The 26,654-nt window shown below is 42.7% G+C and overlaps 3 protein-coding genes across 3 annotated transcripts in view; all 3 read left to right on the plus strand.

The window, feature by feature from the left end:
* LOC309702178 (uncharacterized protein) overlaps window positions 1-26,654 on the plus strand; it is a 240,971-nt gene that overhangs the window by 185,154 nt on the left and 29,163 nt on the right. The gene's annotated exons all lie outside the window — the stretch shown is intronic.
* Window positions 8,164-14,536, plus strand: LOC309702291 (uncharacterized protein). The gene is made up of 3 exons (XM_082526902.1): window positions 8,164-8,266; window positions 12,232-13,080; window positions 13,402-14,536. The coding sequence occupies exons 1-3, from the start codon at window positions 8,249-8,251 to the stop codon at window positions 14,092-14,094; spliced, it is 1,560 nt and encodes a 519-aa protein (XP_082383028.1). The 5' UTR covers window positions 8,164-8,248; the 3' UTR covers window positions 14,095-14,536.
* Window positions 26,449-26,654, plus strand: part of LOC309702180 (protein NLRC3-like) — a 121,838-nt gene continuing 121,632 nt past the window's right edge. Inside the window, exon 1 of the mRNA XM_082526664.1 lies at window positions 26,449-26,461. The gene's annotated coding sequence lies outside the window, so the exon portion shown is untranslated. The remainder of the gene's footprint in view (window positions 26,462-26,654) is intronic.

Genomic DNA, 26,654 nt, shown 5'->3' on the forward strand with positions numbered 1-26,654 from the left:
TTCTCCAATGAATCTGTGTCTCCTTTATCGAGTCTCCTGCCCCACACTGCAAGCTTTCAGTGACAGAGCTGATCTTGTGACCTGAGGGAGGTTTTTATCTTTCCCTTGAAGCTGTAGATTTACTTCATTTCCAAATATGTCACTCAGGTAGGCCAGTTTTGCCAGGAAGCTCTCATCACTAACTCTGCGACTTCATACTTGTGCTCCTGCTCCAAAAACATCTGATCTGCTCTCTGAGCACAAAAACTCAGGACAAGACTTTTCCTGGTGACAGCCGCCTGGCTTCACTGTGAAACAGCACAGCTTGATGTTCGGCTCCATCTCCTCACAGACAGCAGAGACACTCTTGTTGTTACTGGTCTGGTCTTTATAAAACCGACTACACCAATAATTTCAGTCATAACCTCACTGAATTCAGAGGAAAGCTGCTCTCAGTGTGAAACACTCCAGCAGAGGGCGCTGTTAAGTCCTTATTGTAACACAGTTACTGTGTGCAGTTAGACTTCATACATAATCTGCACTTATTTCCATCAGACATGCTGTCAGTAAATGATTGGTTTCTATTGATTCTACTTCCTGTTGACTCGTTTGATGACAGTGAAACAATCACAGCTGATTGTGTGATGATGTAAACTGTCACTGTTACATTCAGTGTGTGTGACATAATGTTAGTGCAGGCTGATAACAGCCTGGTTCTGTTAGAAACACATGAACGTGTCCATAGATCAGTGTGTGTTTAACATGAGAGCTTCAGCCCTGCTGATGTGTTAAATAAAGACATGCAGGAAAACTGATGAGACTCTGAAATAACTCTTTATATTTATAATGTAACTCTGCATCAAAAGAACAACAAAGGATCCCAGACAGGTTTCTGTGAACAAAGACCATTCTGATGTTTCTGTGTTTCTAACACTTTGACATTATTAGTAAACAGACTGCAGTGAGCAGCATTTATAAAGAGCTTCTATATAAAGATATGACAGCTGTTTGACAAGTTTATCACTCTGTGTTTGGACCTGATCAGTCCAGCTGTTTACTTGAAATATGTTCATTTTGGGGTGGGTACAGTTTCCTCTGCGGTGGGTAGGGTGGGCTGCCCCGGGTCCTGTGGGGCTTGGCAGTGCTACCGTAGGCCGCGGTCTGGATGGACCTGGGCTCCCTTGCCTTGGTGGGTACCAGAGGACGGGGGTGCCTACTGGGGTCAGCGGGGGAGCTGGCCCTAGGGAGGGGCATCCTCCCCTCCCTCCTTTTCCTCCCCATCCCCGGCTACCTCCCTCTTCCCGCTCCACCACACTCACCCATACAGGTAGGGCCTTGGGGTGCGGGTGTGTCACAGGAGTGCAGGTGAGACATCCCCCCCCCCCGTCCCCTTCTGGCCACCTGTGCCTCAATTTTATCTCACAACTTAGACATCCACATTACTTACACTCTCATAACACACACATATATATAGGGCCTTGAGGGTGGGCACGTTAACGGCGTCCAGTGGACGGTCTGTGTACTCAAACCTACCTCTGGCGCTGGTGCCCACCTCTCAATTTTAAATCCATGTAGACATTGAGGGTTCTCGGGAGGGGCCATGCTAACACCTGCTGCTCTCTGGCAGCAGCACCATTTTTTAGTTTTAAATGCACTTTAGAGCAACACGCAGCAACACTACACATGAGCGGGAGGAGGGAGGTATGGGGTCTTCACACACCCCCGTTCTCTGCTAGCCATCGGGGCGGGGGGGCTGGGAGGAGATGTTGGCTGTCCGATTGGCCTCCCTGCTGCTGCGGAGCCTGGGACGGTCTGCTTGCCTCCACCCCGGGGGGAAGGGTAACATCTCTTGGGTCTGGGTTCTGCTTCCCCCTCTGGGGGCGAGGGTACCTGGACCCGGGGTATAGAGTATGTTTGGGGAGTGTGATTGTGTGTACATGTCCATTTATGTCAGTCCTTACGTTGGGTGAGTGCTGAGTGTTTGTATATGTGTGCATGAGGGTGGGAATGCATGTTTGTGTCTGTGTGTGCCTGTTTGTCTGTGTCTATATGTCAGGTCGGGTCTTAGACTCCACCTCTCTGGGAACTCCCAGGCCCTCCAAGGCCTATCTCCCCTCACCACACTCCCTGTTGGTGACTGATGCCCTCAGGGGTCGGTGCATTGGTGGTTCTTGGTGTCCGGGGCTGGGCGCTCAGGTATGTACCGGCTCACTCCCGGTGGCTACCTGGCGGGGCCTGGCGCCTGTTGCTCGGTCAGGCCTCCTCCGGGGTGTGGGGGGCCCTCGGGCCTCCGGCCTCTGGGCCTGCGGCTCGGTTCACTCTGGCACAGCCGGCTGCCGGCGGAGCCGTTGGGCACGCTGGTGAAGCCCCCTCTAGCTTCTGCTCGGTGGCTACTGGGTGACGCCTCGTCTGGGGATCCTCAGCCCTTCCCATGAGGGTGGCACAGATGCCCCTCCGGTTGTCCTCCTTGGGCTCTCGCACTCTGGGGCCTGGATCTCCTCCATGCCTGTTTCATGCCCTGGGGGACGGGGCTATGGCTCGCTACATCCTCTTGCAGACCATTACATGTGGAAACCATTTGAATACAAGCGCGCTGATCCACACAGGTGTGCACACGGGTGTTCACTGCTCGTAGACTTAAATTACACCTTTCTTGGCTGCTACTTCAAAGCACATTGTGCGCTGTCTGTCCTGCGTGCTGCACAACACATTATTTGACCACAAGTGTCTGTGAAGGTTCTCAGTCATCCAGGTCATCGTAGTCAAAGGAGCCTCTGTCAGCTAGAGCTGGGCGATAGAACGATAACGATATGTATCGCGATATAACTTTTACTCGATAGAGAAATTAAGCTATCGCGATAGACCTCGCCGCTCTTGTCCTCTTAAAAAAAAAAAAAAAAAAAGGGTCAGCCAATCCAAATTAAGTAGCGCAGAGCTGAACCAATCACAGCCGCAGTGTCACGTCGCGTGACTTGTTACGTACAGCACAAGTGCCAAGCCGCACGTGTGTTTGTTTGGGAAGCAGCCAGCGGGTAATGGAGGAAATGAGTGTGCCGACTAGAAAATTCAACCGAGCGTGACCGAAGAGAAAACAGATGATGGTTCCAATGCCGGAGAGATTGTCGAACAGAAGAGCCACAGAAGTTCCGTAGTGTGAAGGTATTTCGGCTATTTCAAGTCTGACAAAAACAGAGTAGCGTGCACTGTAAATTGTGCCGAAAGCAAGTCTGGAAATACAATAAACTGGTGCATGCGTCACACTGTGCGCCACGTTATTGTTTCGGTGAAATGAATTTCTACAATACTGTTAATTCTACTCTCTGCAGTGTTTAAATGCTTACATATACACACAGTTACTGTCCCTCCACACATACGACTCGGTTCTGCTTCTATGCCCCAGCTTTGTTTACTTTTTCCCACCGAGGCTTCTAGACTTCTGATTGGCCAACATTTCTGCACGGTTAGGAATCTAGCGCCACCTGCTGCTTTGGCATGTTCATAGCAGCGTTTTCCTTCATTTCTGCCTTTATGTGTGGACGGGATTATTTTTTAAAACGAAAACGGAAAATCTCCGTTTTCAAAAACACCCGTGTACGTGTGGACGTAGCCTCAGTCTCTGACTGGAAGCGCTAATTCGTCATTCGGCTTTTGTCAGACTAAAGTAACTGTTAAAACTGTTTGAAAAGCTAAGCTATACAACAAGGAGAGATTGAGAATTTCCTTTTAGTTCTCAGTTTATTTGATATTGACAAAAGTTAGTCAGTTTTGTCTGTTCTTCTGTAAAACAAACTAAGATTTATTTTTAGAATTAATATTTTGTTTCTAAGTGGAATTGACAATTTAGTCTGTTTCGTTTGTTCTATTTTGAAACTTAAACGCTTTAGCGGCTGCCTTTTGTGTAGTTTGCAATATTTGCCTTTATTTATCTGAAAAAGTCTCATGTTCCTTAAGTACATCTACCCTGTTGAACTTATTATGGGAAATAAATATTTAAATCAAAACAAGCTGCTGATTATTTCACATTTTACTTGTGAGCAACGGCACATTTAAATCTTACAAATATAGTTATTTGGCTTATATCGTGATAGATATCGTTATCGCCTGAAATGAAAAAAACATGTCGTGATATGAAAAAATCTCATATCGCCCAGCTCTACTGTCAGCAAAGAGGCACAGAAAAGAAGATCAGACACCAGCGAGGGAGGATAAGAAGGACAGACGCAACAACATTGTCATCCCCTATGTAGCCGGTGTATCAGAAAAACTCAGGAGAGTTTTCTCCAAGCATGACATCCCGGTGTATTTCAGACCCAGCAACACGCTCAGACAAAAACTGGTTCACCCGAAAGATAAAACGCCAAAACACAGACTTAACAACGTGGTGTATGCTGTACAGTGCAGCGAGGAATGCCCAGACCTCTACATTGGAGAGACCAAACAGCCACTTCACAAGCGCATGGCACAACATAGAAGAGCCACCTCCACAGGACAAGACTCAGCAGTCCATCTGCATCTTAAGGACAAAGGACACTCCTTCGAGGATGCCAATGTTCACATTTTGGACAGAGAGGACAGATGGTTTGAAAGAGGAGTGAAAGAAGCATCTATGTCCACTGTGAGCGACCATCTTTGAACAGAGGCGGGGTTTACGAAACCAACTCTCTGCCATCAATAATCCAGTTTTGAGATCCCTTCCCAGACGCCTTAACGCCCACTCACATCCTGGGCCATCTGATCTCAGGAATTCGCATGATAAGGTGGGGCCAGGTTTCACAATGAACTCACCCGAAACTCTGGCTGATTGGGACCCACACCCAGTTTCACACCTTGGCTCAGGCGATTAGAGGATCATCAGGGGGTCCTTTTGTCCCTCTGTGGGGGGTCACTCCCACTAGGTTTATATCTGGGACTCTCCACCATTTGACCTTAGAACTGAAGAAGCTTCTCGGATGAGAGGTGAAACGTCTTCAAGCAACTTAAAGAAGTCCAGACGCTTTTCTTTGCAAGCTCCTTTGACATTTGACCACGAGCAATCTTTTCTGGTTTGACGCCGTCTTTGTAGCCAGAAACCAGCTCTCTCCTCGGCTTCCTCCACTACACGCTTCCCCACGCCAGTCTCCTCCGTCACTATAAAGGGGAGAGTCATGAGCTCCATCACCCTCACCTGTGCCGTCCAACGTCCCGCCACCAGCCTCCACTGCAGCAGGCCAGAGACCACACCCCTGCCACAATAAGTAAAAGTATATCCTTGCTGTACCCTTAATGCTAAATGTGCTAAATTAACCGCTGCCTTTGCCCCTTTGGGATTATTCTTATGTCACTGGGATGTTGACCTTTGACCTTCACATTAGAGAGATGGGCAGACATAATTAGTGTATGAATTTTAAAGTAACAGGTAATAAAGAGAGTGTAGCAAATGTAGTCAGGTTTATTACTCTGTATCACACATGAGTGCCCGAGGGAGGCGGGGCTGACTGGGGAGACACAGGAAACAGAGAGACAGGGCTGACTCGACATGAAACGATGAAACGTGGGACACGGGAACAGAAACTAAACACAGGCTGAAATGAACACTGAGGGAGGGAGAACTAAGATTACTGAGAGCCTGATAAATAAGAAGAACAAAAACCAAGAAAAACAAGAGTCAAAGAAAACCAAAAACACAAAGCATTGGGCCAGGACCCACTGCTGTGACATTTATATGTGATAAAAACATTAAAAACTGCTCAGATGTTGAAATCTTTCTACGTATACTTTAGGTTCAGCTCTCCAGCCTGGCATTTGGTTAAGCATGATTCAAACATTTGATTTTGTTTAACTGGTTTTAATTATAGTTACTTTTTGTGAACATTTGTTGCAGCATTTAAAAATACATCATTTATTTTCAAACTTTTATTTGATTTAGAGCATCATATTTGACCAACGTAAATGTTTTAATTTCATATAAAATAACCGAAACAGTGAACTAAATATCTGAAATCTTTCCTTCCTTAAAAGTTATAATCCTACTTAAGTTATAGTGCAAACGCTTAAGCAACAAATATACTTGATGCTAATTAATTAATATTTCCCTTTGATGTTGCAACTATGCGGTCACTTCTGTCTTTAAACAAAATAATATTTTCCAGTTACAGAAATCATAAAGTCCAAACTAAAGTGCTACTGTTGCTATATGCATTTTATATAAATCATGGATGATGGTCCTGACATGAAGGAAGAGAAAGTTACAGGTTGCATCCTTTGACTTTGTCTCCGTGCCTTTGGGCGATTTTCAGAAGGACAGATGTTTCGGCATCTAATAACCAACTCGCAAAACAAAATAAAAACAACAAACAGATATTATGATACAGACTTATAATCTGCACCCATGTTTTTTCTAAATTCTATAAAGTGAGCGCGAGAGCCCTCGGTGCGCCTGCGCGCTGCTGAAGTCAAAGTAAACTTTATTGTCATCTCCGCTACAGACAGTCCAGCATATAGAGAGACGAGACGACGAGGCTGCAGTTACAGCGGTGCAAGTAAACAAACAATAAATATAAGAAGAGTAAGAAAATAAATCTACACTTTAGGACTCGGGGTAAAGGATCAATAACAATTTAATTTATAATTTACAGTTTGATGATTTAAAGTCTCACACAACCCGTCAAAAGGGGCGGGGCCGGCTGCTTCCAAGTAGAGCACATTTCATTTATAATGATGTAAATCCAAGCCCATCATGGATTCACCATCTGAATCCTGGGTTGTGTGAAATCCCAGAAATCAACCTTAGACAAAGTGAATCTGTGAACTAAGGTGTAGGTCTGTTAGGTTAATTGTGCTGATCCTCGGGTTGGGGGATTTGTGTTTGTACTGGAGCGCAAAATTCAAACCAATGGAAGATGGACAACAAAAGTTCAAAGCCATCAGGTGCTCAGGTTAGAAAAAAGAGAAAAGATGCAGGTAAGCAGACGTGTGATTGGATAATGGCAGCTCATCCTGAACCAATCAGACTAAACTCCAGACAATACATTATGTTACAGATTTTAATATTAATTAGTCATTGTTACTTGTTGATTTGTCCTTTTCTCATTGTGTGACGAATTATGACGACTGTTTGGTAGCTGTTATTGTCTCTCTCTCTCTCTTCATGTGTGTTTCTCTGGTGAAACAATAGTTTTGTGTTAATGTTAGGGCTGCACGATTTTGCATAAAATGAGAATCACGATTTTTTGGCTTAGAATTGAGATCATGATTCTCTCATAACAATAAATAAACATAAAACAACAAATGTCTCACGTTTTGTTGTTGCAGCAAAATGTTGTCCTGCTTGAAATTCCGTCTCCACCGTTGCTCGACGCTGCGTGTACAGAGCAGGTAGTGCAACAATAGAAAAATAGTTGCGGGACGGCACTGTGTAGCGTTTGTCTAGGGTGTTGATCGTTTTCCTAAATCCCTCGTTTTGCACAGTGTTGATGGAGCCATATCTTTGGTCAGGTGATAAGTGATAGCCTCCGTAATGTCTTTGTGCCTGCGGGAGTTCGACGTGTATAGGGAAGCGCTGTATAAGGTTCCCGTTATTGATGTTTGGGTGGTTGACCGGGACGGATTTTCTCCTGTCACTTTCTCGTCATCCCTGACGTGCTCTCCGTTGTTGTTTCCCTGCTAATTTTAGCATCACACGGCACAGCTTCTGTATCACGTGGTATAAGGCTCCGCCCTTGTCATTTGTTGAGCAGGAAGAGTGAGCGCTTGTTTTCATGCAGAGTACGTCCCGGATCAAAATGTGAAGTTTTACAAATCACCACTTCTTTAGTGAATATCATTTCAGTCTCAGACAATCTCGTTTCTCTTACAGAGGTTGAATGCACCTTCTGCGGATGGCGGTACCACACAGTGTGCGTGGACTTCCCCTGCACAGAAGGCAACTACAAATGCTGTGAATGCTAAATAAAGAGAAACAACTGATCCCTGTTGTCTTTGCTTGATGATTGGTTTGAGTCTTGACAATCCACATTGCTGGCGTTGCATCTTTCAATGCCAGCAATGGCAGGTATCAGTGCTCAAACCTTTTGTGTTTGTTTCCAACAAGTTGCCCACCTCGGGAAACAAAAATGTGTTCTTTTACTTGTCAGATGAACATATGAGACACTTTGACTCTTCAGTGCAGTGTGGAGCCTAACAAAGATCTGTTTTGTGTCCCAGCTGATCAGCAGGAGGAGGAGAGTCTGACGGAGCAGCAGAGGAACATTTTCAGCTACTTGGACTCAGCTCAGCCACTACAGAGGAAACAATGAGCTCAACACAGAAGGTGACAGACAGAGCAGGACCATATGACCAAAGATATTTATCACCATATACATTTGAACATTTGCCATAACGATGTAGCTGACGATAGAATTGACAGCAGACAAAATACTTTACAGCTGCACAACTTTATTAAAAACCCATCAATGTATTTTGACTGAAACAAGCAGCTGTTGTTTATGTGCATTAAAGTTATATAAAAATGTAACAGTGCAAATGCAAATTCCTCGCTGACAGTTTAACCAAAAGGCGTTTCCAGTGGAAACTGGCCGACACATCCTGAGCATAACCATGTATAATATCCACTAAACTTCAGAAGAGGTTATACAGTCGTGGCCAAAAGCTTTGAGAATTGCATAAATATTGGAACCTGGAGAAGTTGCTGCTTAAGTTTTTATAATAGCATTTTGCCTGCACTCCAGAATGTTATGAGGAGTGATCAGATGAACTGCATCGTCCTTCTTTGCCATGAAAACAAACTTAATCCCCAAAAAGCCTTACCGCTGCATTTCATTGCTGTCATCAAAGGACCTGCTGAGACCATTTCAGTGATCGTCTTCTTAACTCAGGTGAGAATGTTGGCGAGCACGAGGCTGGAGATCATCATGGCTGTATCCCGATTCAGGTTCTGCAGCTTTAAAGTCCTCAAGGGCCGCGTACTCAAAGACCGCTAAGGCCGAAGTGCGAGGCTCGTAGGCTCGTGAAATGGGACGTCTAGCCTCCGTCGCGCTGCCCAGGTTGCCTAGCAACCATGATACTACCAGCTGGAAACGTTTCATACAGCTTTGTTTGACAGAAATGAAGGAGAACATATTTAGTTCATTTGTTTCTACATGAGCTCTGTGTGATTTGATGAGTATCTGAGGCTGAGACCACAGGACTGTGAAACATGATTGTTGGGCTTCATTTCTGTGCTGCTGGCTCTTCCTCCTCCTCTTCCTCACACACTGCTGAGTTTGTCCTGGTGGATCATCAGGGGTGCAAAGCCTCACAGATGATGTGCAGCAGTGGCTCCCTCAGTCTGTCCTCATCTGGACACTTGCAGTCGTCACACATGGAAATCAAATGTGTGATAAGCTGCAGGATTCAAACACAAGTGTAACTTATAAACACATGTTCATACTTTTATTCCACAATCAGAGAGAAAGAAACAGAGAGAGAGTGCAGGACAGACAGACAGGTGACAGTCTCAGGTGTACACACTGCTACACAACAGCACCAGAGAAGCAGGATTTAGTGTTTGTGTTATTACGAGTGTAAACAAGAAGAGTTCCAGATGGTGCAGTGGACACATGTGTGACTGCTGTGATTAAAGCATCTTTCTTTCAGCTTAACGAGTGAACCGTCAGCTCGTTCAAACACACGTTAAAGTGCGTTTGGCTCGACACCACCGAACAGAGGCAGCAATATAACACAGCTAACATTAACAGTGCAGTGGATCCTGCTTGTGCCGTGATGTTCAGGACTGCAAACCGAGCAGCATCACTGACTTTCAGCTTGTTGTGTTTGTGGATATATGACTGACTTTAATTATCCACAAAATCATCACATTCTCTGTCAGATTAAGGTCGACTATTGAACGGCGTATATTTTAAAGGCTTTAAAACCAAGTTAACGCTGAAAGTACAAACATCACTAATGTCACATAACTCTGCCGACAAGGCATAGCTATGGCTATGAAATGCTCTTTGTGTATCACTTCTTCATTATGAAAGATGTCATTAATGCACTAGTAATATCTCATCTGGAGTATTGTTCAATCATTTGGTCAGCAGCTAATAAGACAGATCTTAACAGACTTCAGTTAGTCCAGAATAAGGCGTCCAGATTAGTGTGAAGATGTTCATACTATACTAATATTGATAAAATGCATAATAACCTTTCTTGGCTTCCTGTACAGGCTAAAATATTCTATGGCTTACTTGTAGTTCTAAAGAAAGCAATTCTGTTAAACACACCACATTTATTCTGCTCAGCTGCAGTATCCAGATGAAATACATCATCATATTACACAGTTTTCAACAAGCTGCAATTTAGTAAATGCTCGAGTTAAAAGTAACGTTTTGTTAAACTGTTACATTTAGAGCAACTTTTAAGTGGAATAAGTTGCCTTAAAAAATTAGAGAATTATTCAAAACTTCAATGAACACTTAAAAGCCGATTTACAGAGCTTTTAGTTGTTGTAAATATTGTAAGACATGATTTGTTTTTGAAATTTGTGTAATGTGCCTCAATGTTATTGATATTCATCATCAACATTATGAACTTTATTTATAAAGCACTTTAAAACAACCACAGCTGACACAAAGTGCTGTACATTGGAACTGTAAAATAAAATTACATGAGATATAAATAAAACACAAATAAAAGAAGAGTGAAATCATTAAATAACTACTTCAATTAAAAAAGAAACTAAGTCTCACTGAGGTTAAAAGCCAAGGAATAAAAGTGGGTTTTAAGACGTGATTTAAAAGTGGACAGTGAAGGGGCCTCTCTAACATGCATGGGCAAATGATTCCATAACTTTGGAGCCACAATAGAGAAGGCCCCGCCCCCTCTGAGCTTCCTCCTGGATCTCGGTACCTCCAGGAGCAGCTGGTCAGCTGACCTGAGAGACCGACAGGGTGTGTGGAGATGAAGAAGCTCAGAGAGGTAAGGCGGGGCAAGACTGTGAAGGCATTTAAAAACAAACATAAGAATTTTAAAATGAACTCTAAAAGACACAGGCAGCCAGTGCAGAGAGGCTAGCACGGGGGTTATATGCTCTCTTTTTTGAGTCCCTGTTAGGAGTCGTGCAGCCGCATTTTGAACCAGCTGCAGACGTGAGAGCAACGACTCACTGACCCCCACATAAAGTGAGTTACAGTAGTCCAGGCGGGAAGAAATAAAAGCATGGATCACTGTTTCAAGGTGCTGCCTCGAAAGAAAAGATTTTACTCTTGCCAGTCGCCTTAAATGATAAAAACCGGACTTCACCACTGCTCTGATTTGGTTGTCCAATTTAAAATCACTGTCCAACTTAAAACCAAGGTCAGTAACCACAGATTTAAAATAGACTTCCAGGGATCCTAAAACAACAGGGGAGGACTCACAGGGACCACTGGGTCCAAACACCAACAGCTCTGTTTTCTTTTCATTAAAATTTAAAAAGTTTAGAGCCAACCAAGCTTTAATGTCATCTAGACAAGTCAAGAGAGGTTTTATGGAGATGCCATCCATGTGTTTTAGTGTCAAATAAAGTTGGCAGTCATCGGCATAACAATGAAATGAGATCCCATGCCTTCTAAGGATAGAACCCAGAGGCAATAGATACAGTGAAAAGAGCAGTGGCCCTAAAATTGAGCCCTGTGGGACGCCGCATGACAGAGGAGCAGAAGACGATTCGTAACCGAGAAGGCTGACAGAGAAATATTATTATTATTATTATTGATTGCTTATATTTGAACAATTGTGAAACCTCACTGTGGATGTAAGAGTGAAATTATGTGGATATCTTGAATCCACTTTATTGTGTAATATTTTATGTGAGTATTTGACGGAAGACGAGCAACATCTGTTGTGGAAGCTGACGGGGTTCCTTTAGAATAAACAAACATAGGATTTATTATCACTGAATAATTATGTATAAATCTATACAAATTATAGAAATATGTAATAGGAAACAACAAAATAATCTAAATTATAAAATAGTGTGTGTGTGTGTGTGTGTGTGTGTGTGTGTGTGTGTGTGTGTGTGTGTGTGTGTGTGTGTGCATGAGTTTAGTGTTTGAACAGTCATGAATTATCTTTAACACCAGGTTGGATGTAATGTGTTAGAACTACCAGCAGGTGGGGATAAGAGACCTTTAAGGTGTTTGGTGCCACGCTCCACCTTCAGGTTTAAAACTATTGTTAATGGAGTTTGAAGGTTGAGTTTGTTCCACGACTGCATTTCACTCACTGCCTCTGTTTGTATCTCTGTCACTGCAGGACCAACATAGAGCCAGAAGTCAGCGCTCTCAGGAGGCCGACAAACCTCACAGAAGAAAGGGAGAGAAAAAACACACCTGTGACGAGTGTGGGAAGGGTTTTACTGTGAGGGCTTCACTAAAACAGCATCAGGTCATCCACACTGGAGAGAGACCGTTCAGCTGTGACTTGTGTGGAAAGTCTTTTTCCTTGAAGGGTTACCTAAAACAACACCAACTCATCCACAGTGGAGTTAAAGCGTACAGCTGTGATCAGTGTGGCAGAGCTTTTACTCAAAGTAGCCACTTACAGAAGCATCTGGTTACCCACTCTGGAATTAAGCCATACAGCTGTGACTTGTGTGGGAAGGGTTTTACTCTGAAAGCTTCACTAAAACAGCATCAGGTCATCCACACTGGAGAGAGACCGTTGAGCTGTGACTTGTGTGGAAAGTCTTTTTCCTTGAAGGGTTCCCTAAAAACACACCAACTCATCCACAGTGGAGTTAAAGCGTACAGCTGTGATCAGTGTGGCAGAGCTTTTACTCACAGTAGCCACTTACAGAAGCATCTAGTTACCCACTCTGGAATTAAGGCATACAGCTGTGACATCTGTGGAAAAACTTTCAGCCAGAGAGGGTACCGAAATACACACCTACGCATTCACACCAGACATGATGTGTACTGCTGTGAACAGTGTGGCAAAGAGTTTACAACAGACGCACAGTTACAACGACACATGTTTACCCACACTGAGGAGAGACCTTATCAATGTGACCTGTGTGAGAAGACTTTTAAATCTCCACATCACCTGAGAGAACACCAACAGATCCACACCAGAAAGAGACTCTACAAGTGCAGCTACTGTGAGGTATGTATTTATATTGTTATCTTGTCATTTTAGCCTGACTGTTTGGAACAAGTCTGCTCATTAAACTGTGTTAGCATGTTAGCTATTCTACTGCATGGAAAAGCAGCTCTGAGTGATTATTCAGATTTTCCTTTCAGTTATGATTTTAGTATTACTGTAGTATTATGGTGGTAGTATTGTAGTTATTGCAGCCCAGTAAACTGAGTGTGTTAACTGAAACAGTCAAATGTAGTTGGACGTCTGCAGAGATGCTCTTTATTTCAGGCGACGTTCAGGATACAAATGTTGAAGGACTGACTTACACTTTGTGTCTTTGTTTAGAAGCAGAGCGACACAGATGGATCCAGTTCTCAACCCTGTCATCACTGTGGTGGTGGGAAAGACTTTCATTGTGACCTCTGTGGAAAAACTTTCAGTCGGCAAAAGACCCTAAAAGTACATCAACGTAGACACACTGGAGACAAACTGAAATACTGCAAAGAATGTGGGAGAAGCTTCACCACATCAAGTGATTTAAAACAACATGAACTGATTCACAGTGGGGTTAAAAAGCACCTCTGTGATCAGTGTGGGTCATCCTTCACCACTGCAGGTCACCTTAAAACACACAAACGAGTCCACACAGGAGAGAAACCACACAAGTGCAGACACTGTGACAGAAGCTTCTCACATTCAAGTACTTGTAACAGGCATGAACGTGCACACATGGAAGGAAACTACAGCTGTGACCAGTGTGACAAGAGCTTCAGGAATCTCAGATCATACTCTGCACACAAACGATCCCACGTTACTAATAAACTGTTTCACTGTTACCAATGTGCCCAAACATTCACCTCATTGTCTGCTCTGTGCAAACATCAGCGCGATCACTCAGGGCTGAAATCACTCCCATCACTGGATCACAGTGAATCTGAAGACACAGAAAGATCCTCTGGTTTCTGTGTCAGACTCAAAAAGCTTGAGATCAGGCTCCACAGAGTTCAGATAGAATCATTTAAACTTGTGTTGAACTGAACTGGTTGCTGGGCTGAACTTCTACATAATACAGATCTACATGGGATCTTCTTTTCTGTTGTTTTACTGAGTCAGTTTTGTCCTTTTTTCTCTGTCCTGGTTTTGCTCGTCTGTAAATGATTGAAACTCAGTCAAATAGTTCATTGTTCTCCAGCAAAACGTTTTGGAAACTCATGTTTAACCTTTAAAACTCTGACATGTTTTAGCACACAAGGCTTCATCGGGGAGTTCACTCATGATTGGACCATGAGAACAAAGGTTTTTAGTTCTTTCAAAGAGAGTCTTGGAGATGTTTGATGTTTCTGTTTTTCTGAAACCACCTGAAAGAAAAACTATTTTTCTTGCTTTATGTAGTGTGGAAGTTTTTAATGTTTCTTCATCTGTGATGTTCTTGAATGTGTTCACGTGAAGATGGTACAAATAAACTGTCCTTTCAGCTTTAGCTCCTAATTTATTCATTATTTATGGATGTAGCACAGCAGCCGTCTCTTGATTAACACATGGAGGGCTCGGGATCTGATGGTGTCGTCTCCCTAATTTGCCCACTCAGTAAATCTCACTCATGGCCAAGAAATTGAAATAAACCTTGTTTCCCTGCTGGATAGTGATCCACTGTAACTCTGCTCCTCCTTCCTGTTTAGGATTTCTGTGGCTGAAGTAAAATTCCCTCCATCCATCACTTATCCCAGCTAACCCAAAGTGAAATAAAGTTTTGCTGGTCTTAAAAAAGCATTACAATAATGGGCATTACCAATGCAAACTGAATGATACAGAAGATGAAAGAAGAGACTTTGATCAGTTAATAAAGCTCATGATCTGGATTCATTGTGGCTGCTACACAGATACTTCTGGGTCACTTCTCTCAGTTAGGAACCTTCCTCACCAAACTGACTGTTGGACCACACCCCTGGTTTCATGAGAAATTGTTTCAGCCATGATTTCTCTTCCTGTATATCAGAGTAAAGACTGAAGTGACAAATGGAAGCATGTTTAAAAAACACAATGTGAGAGAGACGTTGAGGTCCTTAGAAGTTACCCTGGGTTTTTCTGTCACCCTGCTAGATGTTACACACCTTGTTATTGGACTGATTTCTACTGCTGGACTACTCCTGCGGAGAGTAACAATACTCTTACTAATTAGCTCCCTTTCACAGCTTTGGGGATATTTATTTCTGTGTTTGCAGCGCTGTGAGCCAGAACAGCGAGAGAAAAATCTGCAACAGCGACGAGCCGAATGCTTACGTGAATCGCAGCAGCTGCACATGTGCTACGCTGAATTAGAGGATATCTTTGCTCTGGATTTCTATTTCTACTTTTTCATTTCTATATGATTCTTCTTGCATCTAAACAAAGATGATTCAATTTGCTAAATGTTGATGGCTCTTCGTGCTCAGGTGTAAATGAGACGTAATATTTGCTCTTGGTTTGGTTCTCCTATACAGAACCTTGCAGTACAACAGAAACCTAAAAACATTATTTGTAGTTGTTATTCTTAGTTGTTCTGCTGCCTAAATACCACAGGGTCTGATTATGAAGTTATTGAGCTGCACATACTTTACGACCTGCTTAAGTTCGAGGTCACAGCGTCTGTAGAGCAGCTGGAACATAATGAAGTCTACAAGGTTAAAGTTTTCTCTTCAGTTATTGTTCTTTCTGCTGCTTGGTTTGATGGATCTGAGAGCTTTTGTTTTTCTTATTGTTATTATAATTATCATTAATATTTTACTCTCTACAAGCTTTAAAATAGTGTTTGTGTTTGAAAACATTGATTTAAGAATTGAACAGAAACATCTGTCCTTCTGAAAATGGCCCAAAGGCACGGAGACAAAGTCAAAGGATGCAACCTGTAACTTTCTCTTCCTTCATGTCAGGACCATCATCCATGATTTATATAAAATGCATATAGCAACAGTAGCACTTTAGTTTGGACTTTATGATTTCTGTAACTGGAAAATATTATTTTGTTTAAAGAAAGAAGTGACCGCATAGTTGCAACATCAAAGGGAAATATTAATTAATTAGCATCAAGTATATTTGTTGCTTAAGCGTTTGCACTATAACTTAAGTAGGATTATAACTTTTAAGGAAGGAAAGATTTCAGATATTTAGTTCACTGTTTCAGTTATTTTATATGAAATTAAAACATTTACGTTGGTCAAACATGATGCTCTAAATCAAATAAAAGTTTGAAAATAAATGATGTATTTTTAAATGCTGCAACAAATGTTCACAAAAAGTAACTATAATTAAAACCAGTTAAACAAAATCAAATGTTTGAATCATGCTTAACCAAATGCCAGGCTGCAGAGCTGAACCTAAAGTATACGTAGAAAGATTTCAACATCTGAGCAGTTTTTAATGTTTTTATCACATATAAATGTCACAGCAGTGGGTCCTGGCCCAATGCTTTGTGTTTTTGGTTTTCTTTGACTCTTGTTTTTCTTGGTTTTTGTTCTTCTTATTTATCAGGCTCTCAGTAATCTTAGTTCTCCCTCCCTCAGTGTTCATTTCAGCCTGTGTTTAGTTTCTGTCAGAGTCAGCCCTGTCTCTCTGTTTCCTGTGTCTCCCCAGTCAGCCCCGCCTCCCTCGGGCACTCATGTGTGATACAGAGTAATAAACTTAAATACTTATTTTCCACCCTGATTTACGAATAAATTCTTTACAAATCCTACCATGTGAATTCATGGATTTTTTTTTCACATTCTGTCTCTCACAGTTGAAGTGTACCTCTGGTGCAAATTACTGACCTCTGTCATCATTTTAAGTGGGGGAACTTGCACAATCGGTGGCTGACTAAATACTTTTTTGCCCCACTGTACAGCTGATTATGATGCATGTTTTACTGTTGCTATGTTCACATCATCTGCTTGGCTTTATTACTGAGAGCCTGGAGATCCTCTGACGTGTGCATGGCTGATGTGAAGTATGATTAGTCCTACATGACATCAACAGCAGAGGCAATGAAAGCTTTGTTGTTAACAGGTTGTAGGTAAAGTCAAATGTCTACTTCTACACTTGTGTTGGGTAAAGTTCGTCTCACTGCAGCAGATTTATATCTGTGCTTTCACAGGGCGTGATGTGGAGCTCAGCGCTGAGGTGCAGGTCTCCTTGGAGACGGCATCCTGGCTGAAATATTATCATGCTTCCAAAACATTTCAGCTTTTATTTTGAAAGAAACAAGACTTGAAAACGAATCCCCTTCTTCCTCTTTGTCTTTGTTCTTCAGAGGAGTGTCACCTGGACAAACTCAGGGCTGTTCTAGAGCCTTTGTTATTATTTGACTCCATAGAAATAAAACTGAATCGAATCAAACAAAAACTCCCAAACAGCTAAAACACTTTGCTTTATTCTCTTTTTTAACAAATACGTTGAAGTCCATCCATAACAACACAGCTGAGATCTCCTTTGTAATCAAGTGTTTCCATCCTTTGTACAGATCTGCATACAAAACAATCATTTACGTCCCACAGAAGTCTAGTTACACGTAACTATACAAGAACTGGTGAATGACAGAAACATGAGACACATGATCACAGGTGATAACAAAAAGAGAAAGAATTCATGTGTTAGTGATGTTTTTCAGCCCTGATGGCTCATGTTGGAGAAACAAGCTGAGGTACGTGGAAAGTTCACACACACAAGTGGGCGTGAGCGCACACACAGAGAGAAACACAACTGAAGCATCTGTTTGCTGTTTCTGCTTTCATCATCTCTGCTGCTGTGTCAGGCTGGGGTCTCTCAGTGACGTGGTTGAGGTGAAGTATGACGAGTATCCCTGATTCAGTCCATCGAGACAAAGGGCAAAGAAAGCTGTTGTTAACAAACTCTATGGTGATGTGGCATTTAGCTCTGACTCTACGCTCTGCTGAATCCTTTGAACCTGCTGATCAGTAAAGCTCTACGTGCTGCAGCAGATTGACCTCATCTGTGTTCACAGGTGTGGACCTCAGCGCTGAGGTGCAGGAGACTTTCATTCAGTTCTCCCTGCAAACAGCATCCAGCCTGGAAATACTGTCATCTTTCCCACAAATGGTGCTCTTATCTCAGAGAAGAAGTCTGATGTAAATAACTGCAATCAACAGTGATGTTCTGCACAGATCACTTTTCCATTTTGCTCTCTAGATGAGTCCCAGCTGCCTGACCTTGTGTCCAGGTGATCGTCTCACTGAGGAGCTTTTGTTCTGAAAATCTCACGTCCATCACCTGTTTCCTTTTTACTATCTCTGCTCTTTCTTTATTCACAATGCTCATAATATCACACAATTATATTCATCACCTGCATGTTTTTATCCAGCTGCTGTTAGAACCAAACAAATAAAAAGGATGAAAAGCCTGAAATCCTTTGATTTATTACATTTGAAACAAATATGAGAGCATCCCTAACAGCACAGCTGAGACCTTTGTTTTAATCAAGCCTTTGTATCGACACACTTGTAAAGATTCATATACAAAACATAATAGAATAAATCAATATAAAATACACATAATCACAAAAATGCAGCCATGTTGTGAGTTTGCATCTAAAACATGCATGTTTCCCTTTGTACAGGCAGATTTACAGCAGACAAAGCAACACGCTGATCGACTTTGACCGCTGCAAAAACAAAATACCCACCAAGTCTGAAGTCGATCAGAGGAACTGTTGACAGACTGACAGACAAACAGATGCTTGATTCATTAGTGCGATTAAATGTTCTTCTTTAGCAGCATCACTTCATGTGTTTGTGTTCCAGGAATAAAGGTCTGTTTAAACTGGACGTCTCCTCAGCATCACTCGTGCTGTCATGGTTTCAAAGCTGTGCAGAAAGAATCTGAGGGATGATACAGAGGTGACCAAAGTTACAAACATCCAGCTGTGCTGCAAATGTTTGCAGAGCTCCAAACTCTTTGGCTTTCTGCAGAGCAAGTATGGAAGAAGCACCTGAGCTAACTTCAGTTTAGACGATATGAGGAAAAATGCTGCTTCCCAAAGTTTCCTACAAGTATCCAGTTTATATTTAGAGAAGCGAAGGCTCTTTATCCTGACAACTACTCCCTGGTGGATCCCTGTCCTGTGACAGCAGCAAAGACTGTGTATCAGTATCATCAAAGCCACTTCAATAACCAGTGTTTAAAGCTCTCTAGCAGATGGACTTCAGTGGCAGCAGCCTCTGTCTGCTGTGTACAGAAGGTTCTCTGATGAAGCACACAGCAGATGCTGCACTACAACAGCAGCAGCAGCTCAGCTTCAGTTTGCTTCGACGCCCTTTTTGACCTGTGAAACAGCAGAAAATGAAACATTTCAACACCCGTTTGTTAGCGTGAGCTATTCTGCTGTTTTTCATCATTTCACAGGTGAAATAAAATCACATTTACTTCCTGTAGGAGTGATCGTGTCCAGCCTGACTGAGACCATGTGCTCCATCCTGCACAGGTAATAAACCTCTGACATGAAGGGCTGTCAAGTAGTTTTAGACAAATGGGGGTAAAAGAGACGTTAAAAGCTTAAAGAGAAACTACATTTTCTAAGAACTGTCTGACGTTCACCTCTCACACAGTGGATACGATTCTGCCGCTGCAGGAATAATCTTTGTGCTTATGAAACTGTCCATGTGTTTGCAGAAAATGTCACATGTTCAAAGCCATCCCAGCACCTGGGGTTTGTATAAGTGCAGCTGCTGGTGGGGAGATAGTCTCACTCTTCTATATAAAGAGTCAGCAGGCAGCAGATCTTCATCTGTGATCTCCTCCATCATCACGTCTTCACTCTTCAGCAGCTATGGCTTCACTTCGTGCCCTTCTGGGAGTGGTGCTGTGCTCCTCATGGTTTCTGCTTCTGCCTCAGGCGGACTTTGATTTACAGAGTCATCCATAATATTTTTTATTTTTTATTTTACTGCCCATCTATTTTCATACAAATGTCTCCGTCTTATGGAAAAGGGGTGGAGCTTATCCAACGAGGACAGGCAGGGCCCCCCCAGACAGTTTAGCAGTCTATACAGGAGGCCGACCTTTGCAACATGTACTTCTATAATGACTTCACCATTTAGGTTATTTGGTTATGTTTCACCCTGGATTTTGTGTGATAATATTTATTTTGTCCACTGATTTAAAAACAACAAACTATATGAATATAAAACAGAGTGAACAACAAAACATCAGCTTTGGAAACTTTGATGTAAAATTCTGCAGTTGTTTTCTCAGATATAGCATAAATCAAACTAACATACATCAGTGTGTTATTAATGTGCACACACACACACACACACACACACACACACACACACACACACACACACACACACACACACACACACACGTGTTACAATAAACAGCTCTTATGCTTCTGTATGATTCTCAGTGCTTTCCATTTGCGTGTCCACAGGTTGCTGTAAGTGGTGCTTGACTGCAGTTTGCTCTCATTTCAAGTGGTTTGCTGTCACAAAGCCAACAGGAAGTCCGGCCATGGTTGAGCCAACTGAAGATGGGTTGAAGGTGGCGTCCTCGTTTCCTCTGTGAGCGCGAGAGGACAGACAAAGCAAACACCGTTTGGACAGCATTAAAATATTTACACTGATGATTAATGTTGTGTCTTTGCACCTGTAGCGATACATGTTGGAAAATGGAGACTTTAGCCACCAAGACTGACGTGCCTGGAAACTTCCCTGTGAGTACGCCCACAAAGACAGGAAACAGTTTAGCCACCGCGGTTAATCCTCCATCATCATCATCCAGTATTTTTCACATCTTTTCTTCTGCTGTTTCCCTTGTTGTCAGTCACGGGGTTTGTGACTGAAATGCGTGTGGTCGACGGGAAGCCTGACGAGTACGGCCTGAATCATTCCATCAACACCGGACGGAGTGAAACCTTTGTTGAAAACAGATTATATGGTAACGTTGCATTTAGCTTCAGTAAACTGTGAAGTTACAGCAGCAGATTTACATCACGTGGCTTCACAGGAAGTAGTCTGGACCTCAGCGCTGAGGTTCAAGCAGCTCTGCTTGCAGACGGCATCCTTCCTGAAAATGTTCTTCATCTTCCTCAAACCAGAACTTTTACATTGGTGCTGAAGTTCTATATAAAAACAGCCTGAAATACAAAGTGATGTTGTGCACTGATTACCTCACACTCTCCATGTTTCCTTCTACAGAGGAGTGTCCGCCTGAGTGTTTTGTCTGATCTGTTGTTGATCGTCTCATTGACACTGCATGCAGATCTGACACCAGGGCTGGACTGGGACAAAAAATGGTCCTGGGCATTTTGACTGGAGACCGGCCCCCCAGGTATTAAAGGAAAAACCATGAAGCCTTTGAATGAAAACAAACGCTGTTGTCACAGTGATGGACGCTGTCTTGTTGGTATACATGCATCAGTCTAATAAACTTAAACCTGCACCATCCTCCCTGTCCTGGTATTCTAAACAGGAAGTAGACTGTTGGTCGAGTTAACCTCCTGAACATCTACAACACACGGTGGAAACCTGACATTAAGACAGAGACTAGAGGTGAGACATGATCATTGCTGATTACTGATGACAGATTTAGATATATTTTCATAAACCTTTCATTTGCCACATCAATAAACAGCACGGCAGGGCAAAATATGTTTTCTAACATGGCAACCTTTAAAAAGTGAAAGGAGACAGAAAGACAGGTGAGAAAGAATCAAACGGACTTTTTGATGCATTTTACACACAGTACTGGTGCAGAATCTAGAAAATGTGGGAAACACTGGCATCATATGCAGTACTTACTTCTGAAGAAATTATGATGGGACCCTAAAAAATGACTATGTACAATAATGGATTTCTATACATTTTACATCAGATGGAAACGTTTGTTGTAAGATTCAGATAATTATTTATTAAAAGCTCGACATTTTAAATGAGAACAAGAAAGAAAAGTATGTCTTTGTGCCCCCCTCTCCCTGTTAATGCCCTACCTGCCCCCCTGGCAACACTTTGCTAGACCCGCCCCTGCACAGTTACCAGCTGTCAGCTACACAAAAAGGATCCTGGTGTTATTTGTCTCTCAGAAACAGTTCATAACTTCAACTCATTTTTGTTTTGTCATGTTTTGTTCTTTACATTGTCTTTCTTCTATATAATTGTTAAACATTTAATAAATATGTCTACAAAAAGATTTTAAAAATCAGACATTTCACACAGACACCCAAATGATTTCTGACTGATGAAGGGGGCTGAAGGTGCCCTGCTCTTGCCCAGCTTCTGCTGCTCTCTCCCTGCTCACTGTCAGCAGCTGACAGCCTCGGTCCTGCCTGAGACTCTTCATCTATCAGTGCCAAAGAATATGGGAAATAGCAACGCACAACATGCACATTACAAAACAAGCACATGAATCAGCATTACATTCATTAGTGAAGTGCTGACGTTCGTTCCTAAACTTTGGGCCTTAATTAACATCACTGTGAACTAATGTTTGCTTTGCTTCTTAACCAGTGAAGCAGCGAGGGGCTTTCTGAGGTTCCTGCTCGTAAATGCCCAAAATGAGTCGAGTATTTCTCTGCAACTACAAACTCTGTTTTCATCAGAGGTGTAAATATTACAGCACTGTGTCAGAGTCACTGAGGCTGGAACACAGAAAAAGGAAGTAGATGTATTTATTTTTAGACTTTATTGCCTGGAACCACTTTAAAAATACGCTTTGGGTCACAATTAACTGCAGAAAACCAGGAATCCACATATGAACATTATCTGTGCAGAGATTTATGCTTCTGAAGGTAAACAGTGAAAACTTGCAGCACTAAATGCACAGATAGCCAGGCGTTTCACATTTTGGGACCATCTGCCAGTTTTCATTTCTTAGGTATTGAAGAGCAGAAATGATTGAATTTTATTTACATGCTTAAAAATGTTTGCTTTTGAATATTATTTGAAGAATTACCCACACACTCAGGCACTGTGGGCCTGTTTCCCTTTGCACAACCGAGTGTTGGAAACGGGCCTTTTCTCTTTAAACTCTGAGGGGCTGTAACTTTGGCTTCTATTGGCAGATTTGCATGATTGACCTTCTTTTTAAAATAGTTTTAGCCAAGAGAATCAAGCTAACATCACTGTTTTTACGTCAGCTCACGTCACACGAGCTGTTTCAAGAAAAGTCCTCCTGTCACACAGCAATGCCTACATGAATCACACCACTCTGCTTAAATAATAACAATAATGTTTAGTGAAGCAGGTGAAGCAAAGGGCTGCTTTTAATAGGCTGGGAGACCCAGGTGTGCTGCTTTAGCTGCTGAGCCTCTCATGCTAGCCTCCATCTATAAGCTGGGATCACAGGAGCACTGCAGTCCTGACTAGATCAAGGATTGTTATTCATGCAGGTGACAAAAGTTTACATTGACAGAGTCATAGGATTGAGCCTGGTTTGAAAAGCAGCTGTTTAATGCAGCTGCTTAGAGTTCACACACAGTAGAAGAATCAGACTTGAGTCACATTTCAAACACTGGAAAAATACTCAGCAAGTAACAATGAAAACAGCACAGACTCAGTATATCCTGTTCAGTCCTGTGTTTGATATGAATGTGCTGTTCAGAGAGGATCTCATGTCCTCTTTTACAAAGCCTTTGTTTCATGATGTTTGTGTATAAATGAATGTAGGTGTGTTTCTAAGTGTGAAGGAGCCCTGGGAGAAAAGACTGAAGCTTGTGCCAAAGAACAAACAGGAAAGAAAGATCAGCATTAATGAAGACGAGCACAGAAGGAGCCCAAGCACGTGTTGCTTTTTCAGATTTCTCTAAAAGTGTGTGTTCATTTGTTCCATCCTTCACAACAAACAACAGCTGACAGACACACATGCACTCTGTGTCACTTCACAGGGGCTGATGAAAGTGGACACAGTAAAGGGAGAGCTGGACCTGCTCTACACATCCTGCACTCTGTTAACAGACTTTATTCTGCAGCATCAACAGATAAAAATATATGAAGATATAGAAACGTTTAACATTGTGACTGTTCACATTAGTGAAGCTGTTACTTTGCTGCCAGGTGGGAAAAGAAGCCTAAAGCTGAGTCTGATTAAACATCTGCTGCACCAGAGAGTTTCATGGCCCTGCTTTATCCTGTGCTTGCTGACCACCTCGTCCTGAAACCTCTTCATCATCCTCACAGTTGTGTGAAGAAAGAGGGAAGCAGGTGGAAACCATCTGTGCTGCTGTGTTCACTTGTGTGTGTGCGTCTATGGTCATATCTAATGTGTACCTACAGACAAACACAAACACCTGGCATTGCACAAGAGTCTCTATGGAGCAACCTGCAGATGTCAGAGATGTGATTAGAGGGTAAAGTGGACTAGTGAGAGCATCTATGTTGTTGTTGTCTGCTGGGGGACAGCATCAGCTCCAGAGATGCATCAGGATCAGCAAACTAATCTGCAAGGCTGCAAGTGTCACTGAAGGAGTTTGAGTCAGTGAGGGACTCAAACTCACACAGCTGGTCAAGAAGGCTCAGCAGCTGCTGTATTTCCTGAGGAGGCTGAGGAAATTTGGTATGTTGGCCAAGATCCTCAGCAGGTTCTACAGCTGCACTGTGGAGAGCAGCCTGACAGCTGCATCACTGCATGGTACGGCAGCACTACTGCAAACCGCAAACGCCTGCAGAGAGTGATAACAACTGTGGAGAAGATCATCAGGACCCCGCTGCCCTCTCTGCAGAGCAGCTACCATCACAGAGTCCAGAGGAGAGACACACCTCTGCCCTCGAGACGAAGGTTCAGAAGTGTGAAATGTAGAACATCCAGACTCAACAACTCCATCTTCCCCACTGCTATCAGACTCCTGAACAGCTGACCGACCTCAAACTGCAGTTTGCACATCAGGTCACTTTGCACACTAAGTTCATTTTGCACATTAAACTCCATGTACATCCATGTACATCGACATCTGCAGACCACACGTGTCTTCAGTTACTTATTTGTACTTATTTGCAGTTATTTATCTTTTTATTTTATTTTTTTAAGTTATTTCTTATCCTTATTTTATCTTTTTATTTATTCTTATCTTGTTCTTTTAACCATTATCTAACTTGGCATTGTGCACGGTGTGTTTAGATTCAGTTTAAATTCAGGGACACGGAGCCCCTGTTGATCCTCTACCTAATCACACGAGCCACGGTGTGAGAACGGGTGTGGGTCACAATCAGCCAAGGTCTTGGGTGAACCCATTGTGAGATCTAGCCCCACCCCATCATGTGATTTCCTGTGATCAAATGTCCCAGGATGTGAGTGGGCGTTAAGACGTCCATGTCCCTCTTCAAACAACTTAAAGAAGTCCAGACGCTTTTCTTTCCAAGCTCCTTCAACAACATCATTCATAGAACAGCTTCCAGCTTCTTTTGCTCGGCTACAGTTTGGATGGATTTGCAGATGCAACAAGACTAAAATGGTTAGGGTCAGGAGGTCAAAGGTCAGAGCTCCTGTGGGTCTGAGGGCGGCCTCACGCTGGAGAAGGATGAAGGAGTCTGACCTGAGCCAGTGTTTGACATGAACACATCAGCACTGCTGTCAGTGAGCCTAACGACAGCCGTTAGCATCATTTCAGTGTTTCAGTCATAAAAACACTTCCTGTCACTGTGGTGGTTACAGTGACATCATGCAGTTTGTGCTTTGACCTCCAGAGGGCGACAAATCAGCACAGACAGAGAGCTCCATTCAAACTTTGCTGCCATCAGGAATAATTCTTCAAATATAATCATCAGTGTTTGAGCAGTTATGATATCAGGGACAATCTAGACATGTGTGACAATACTGAACATGTCACATGACACACCTCAAACATCATGTGATCCACTCTCAGTCTGCACTTTCATTCATGACTTCAACAGGTTGAAATGAGCTTTGAAGAAACATCAGTGAAATAAATCTTTCATGGATTCATGTGAGCAGCAGATGAACTTTGTACCAACAACATCTTCAATAACAGAGTCTGAATGAAGCTCAGGTGTTGATGCTGCTCACTGATTGGACGCTTGGTTTCAGCTCTGCTCTCAGTCTTTACTGCACAGGTGAAGGTAGAAAGTGTGACTGGATCTATAGACTGGAAACAGAGAAACATGCTGAACATTTGAAGCTTTGCAGCAGAAATGTTCATGTTACAAATACAGCAGAGCTGATCTGGGATCAGTGTGTTCACACCTGCAGCTACAACAAGGTTTCATGTCTCCACACGTCAGCATGTGAACTTTACTCTGACTCAGTCTGAGCAGTCAGACGGCATATTTTTAAAGTTAACACATCAGCACACACAGAGCTGAGCCCCTCCCACCTGTGCTGAGTTTCAGGTGGAGCCCCGCCTCCTTCCAGGAAGCAGCTCACCTGTGTGTCCGTGTTTAGTGTCCAGGTGTGGAGTGGAGCTTGTTGTTGGTGTGAAGAAACTGTAAGTTTGCTTTGTTTCCTCCTTTAACAGTTTGTCTTTAGGAACTTTACTGTTTGTTCAGCTCGTGTTTGATTTCTTCACACAACAAACTGTGTGTGTTTGTATTTCCGGTCTCTCCATTAAAGTCAGTGTGTAATGTTTTCCAACAAGGCCGAGTGTCTCCGCCATTTTCTGGCCTTGTGTGATCAGAGTC

This window comes from Aulonocara stuartgranti (assembly GCF_965226115.1).
Source record: "Aulonocara stuartgranti genome assembly, chromosome: 3".
Lineage (NCBI taxonomy): Eukaryota > Metazoa > Chordata > Actinopteri > Cichliformes > Cichlidae > Aulonocara > Aulonocara stuartgranti.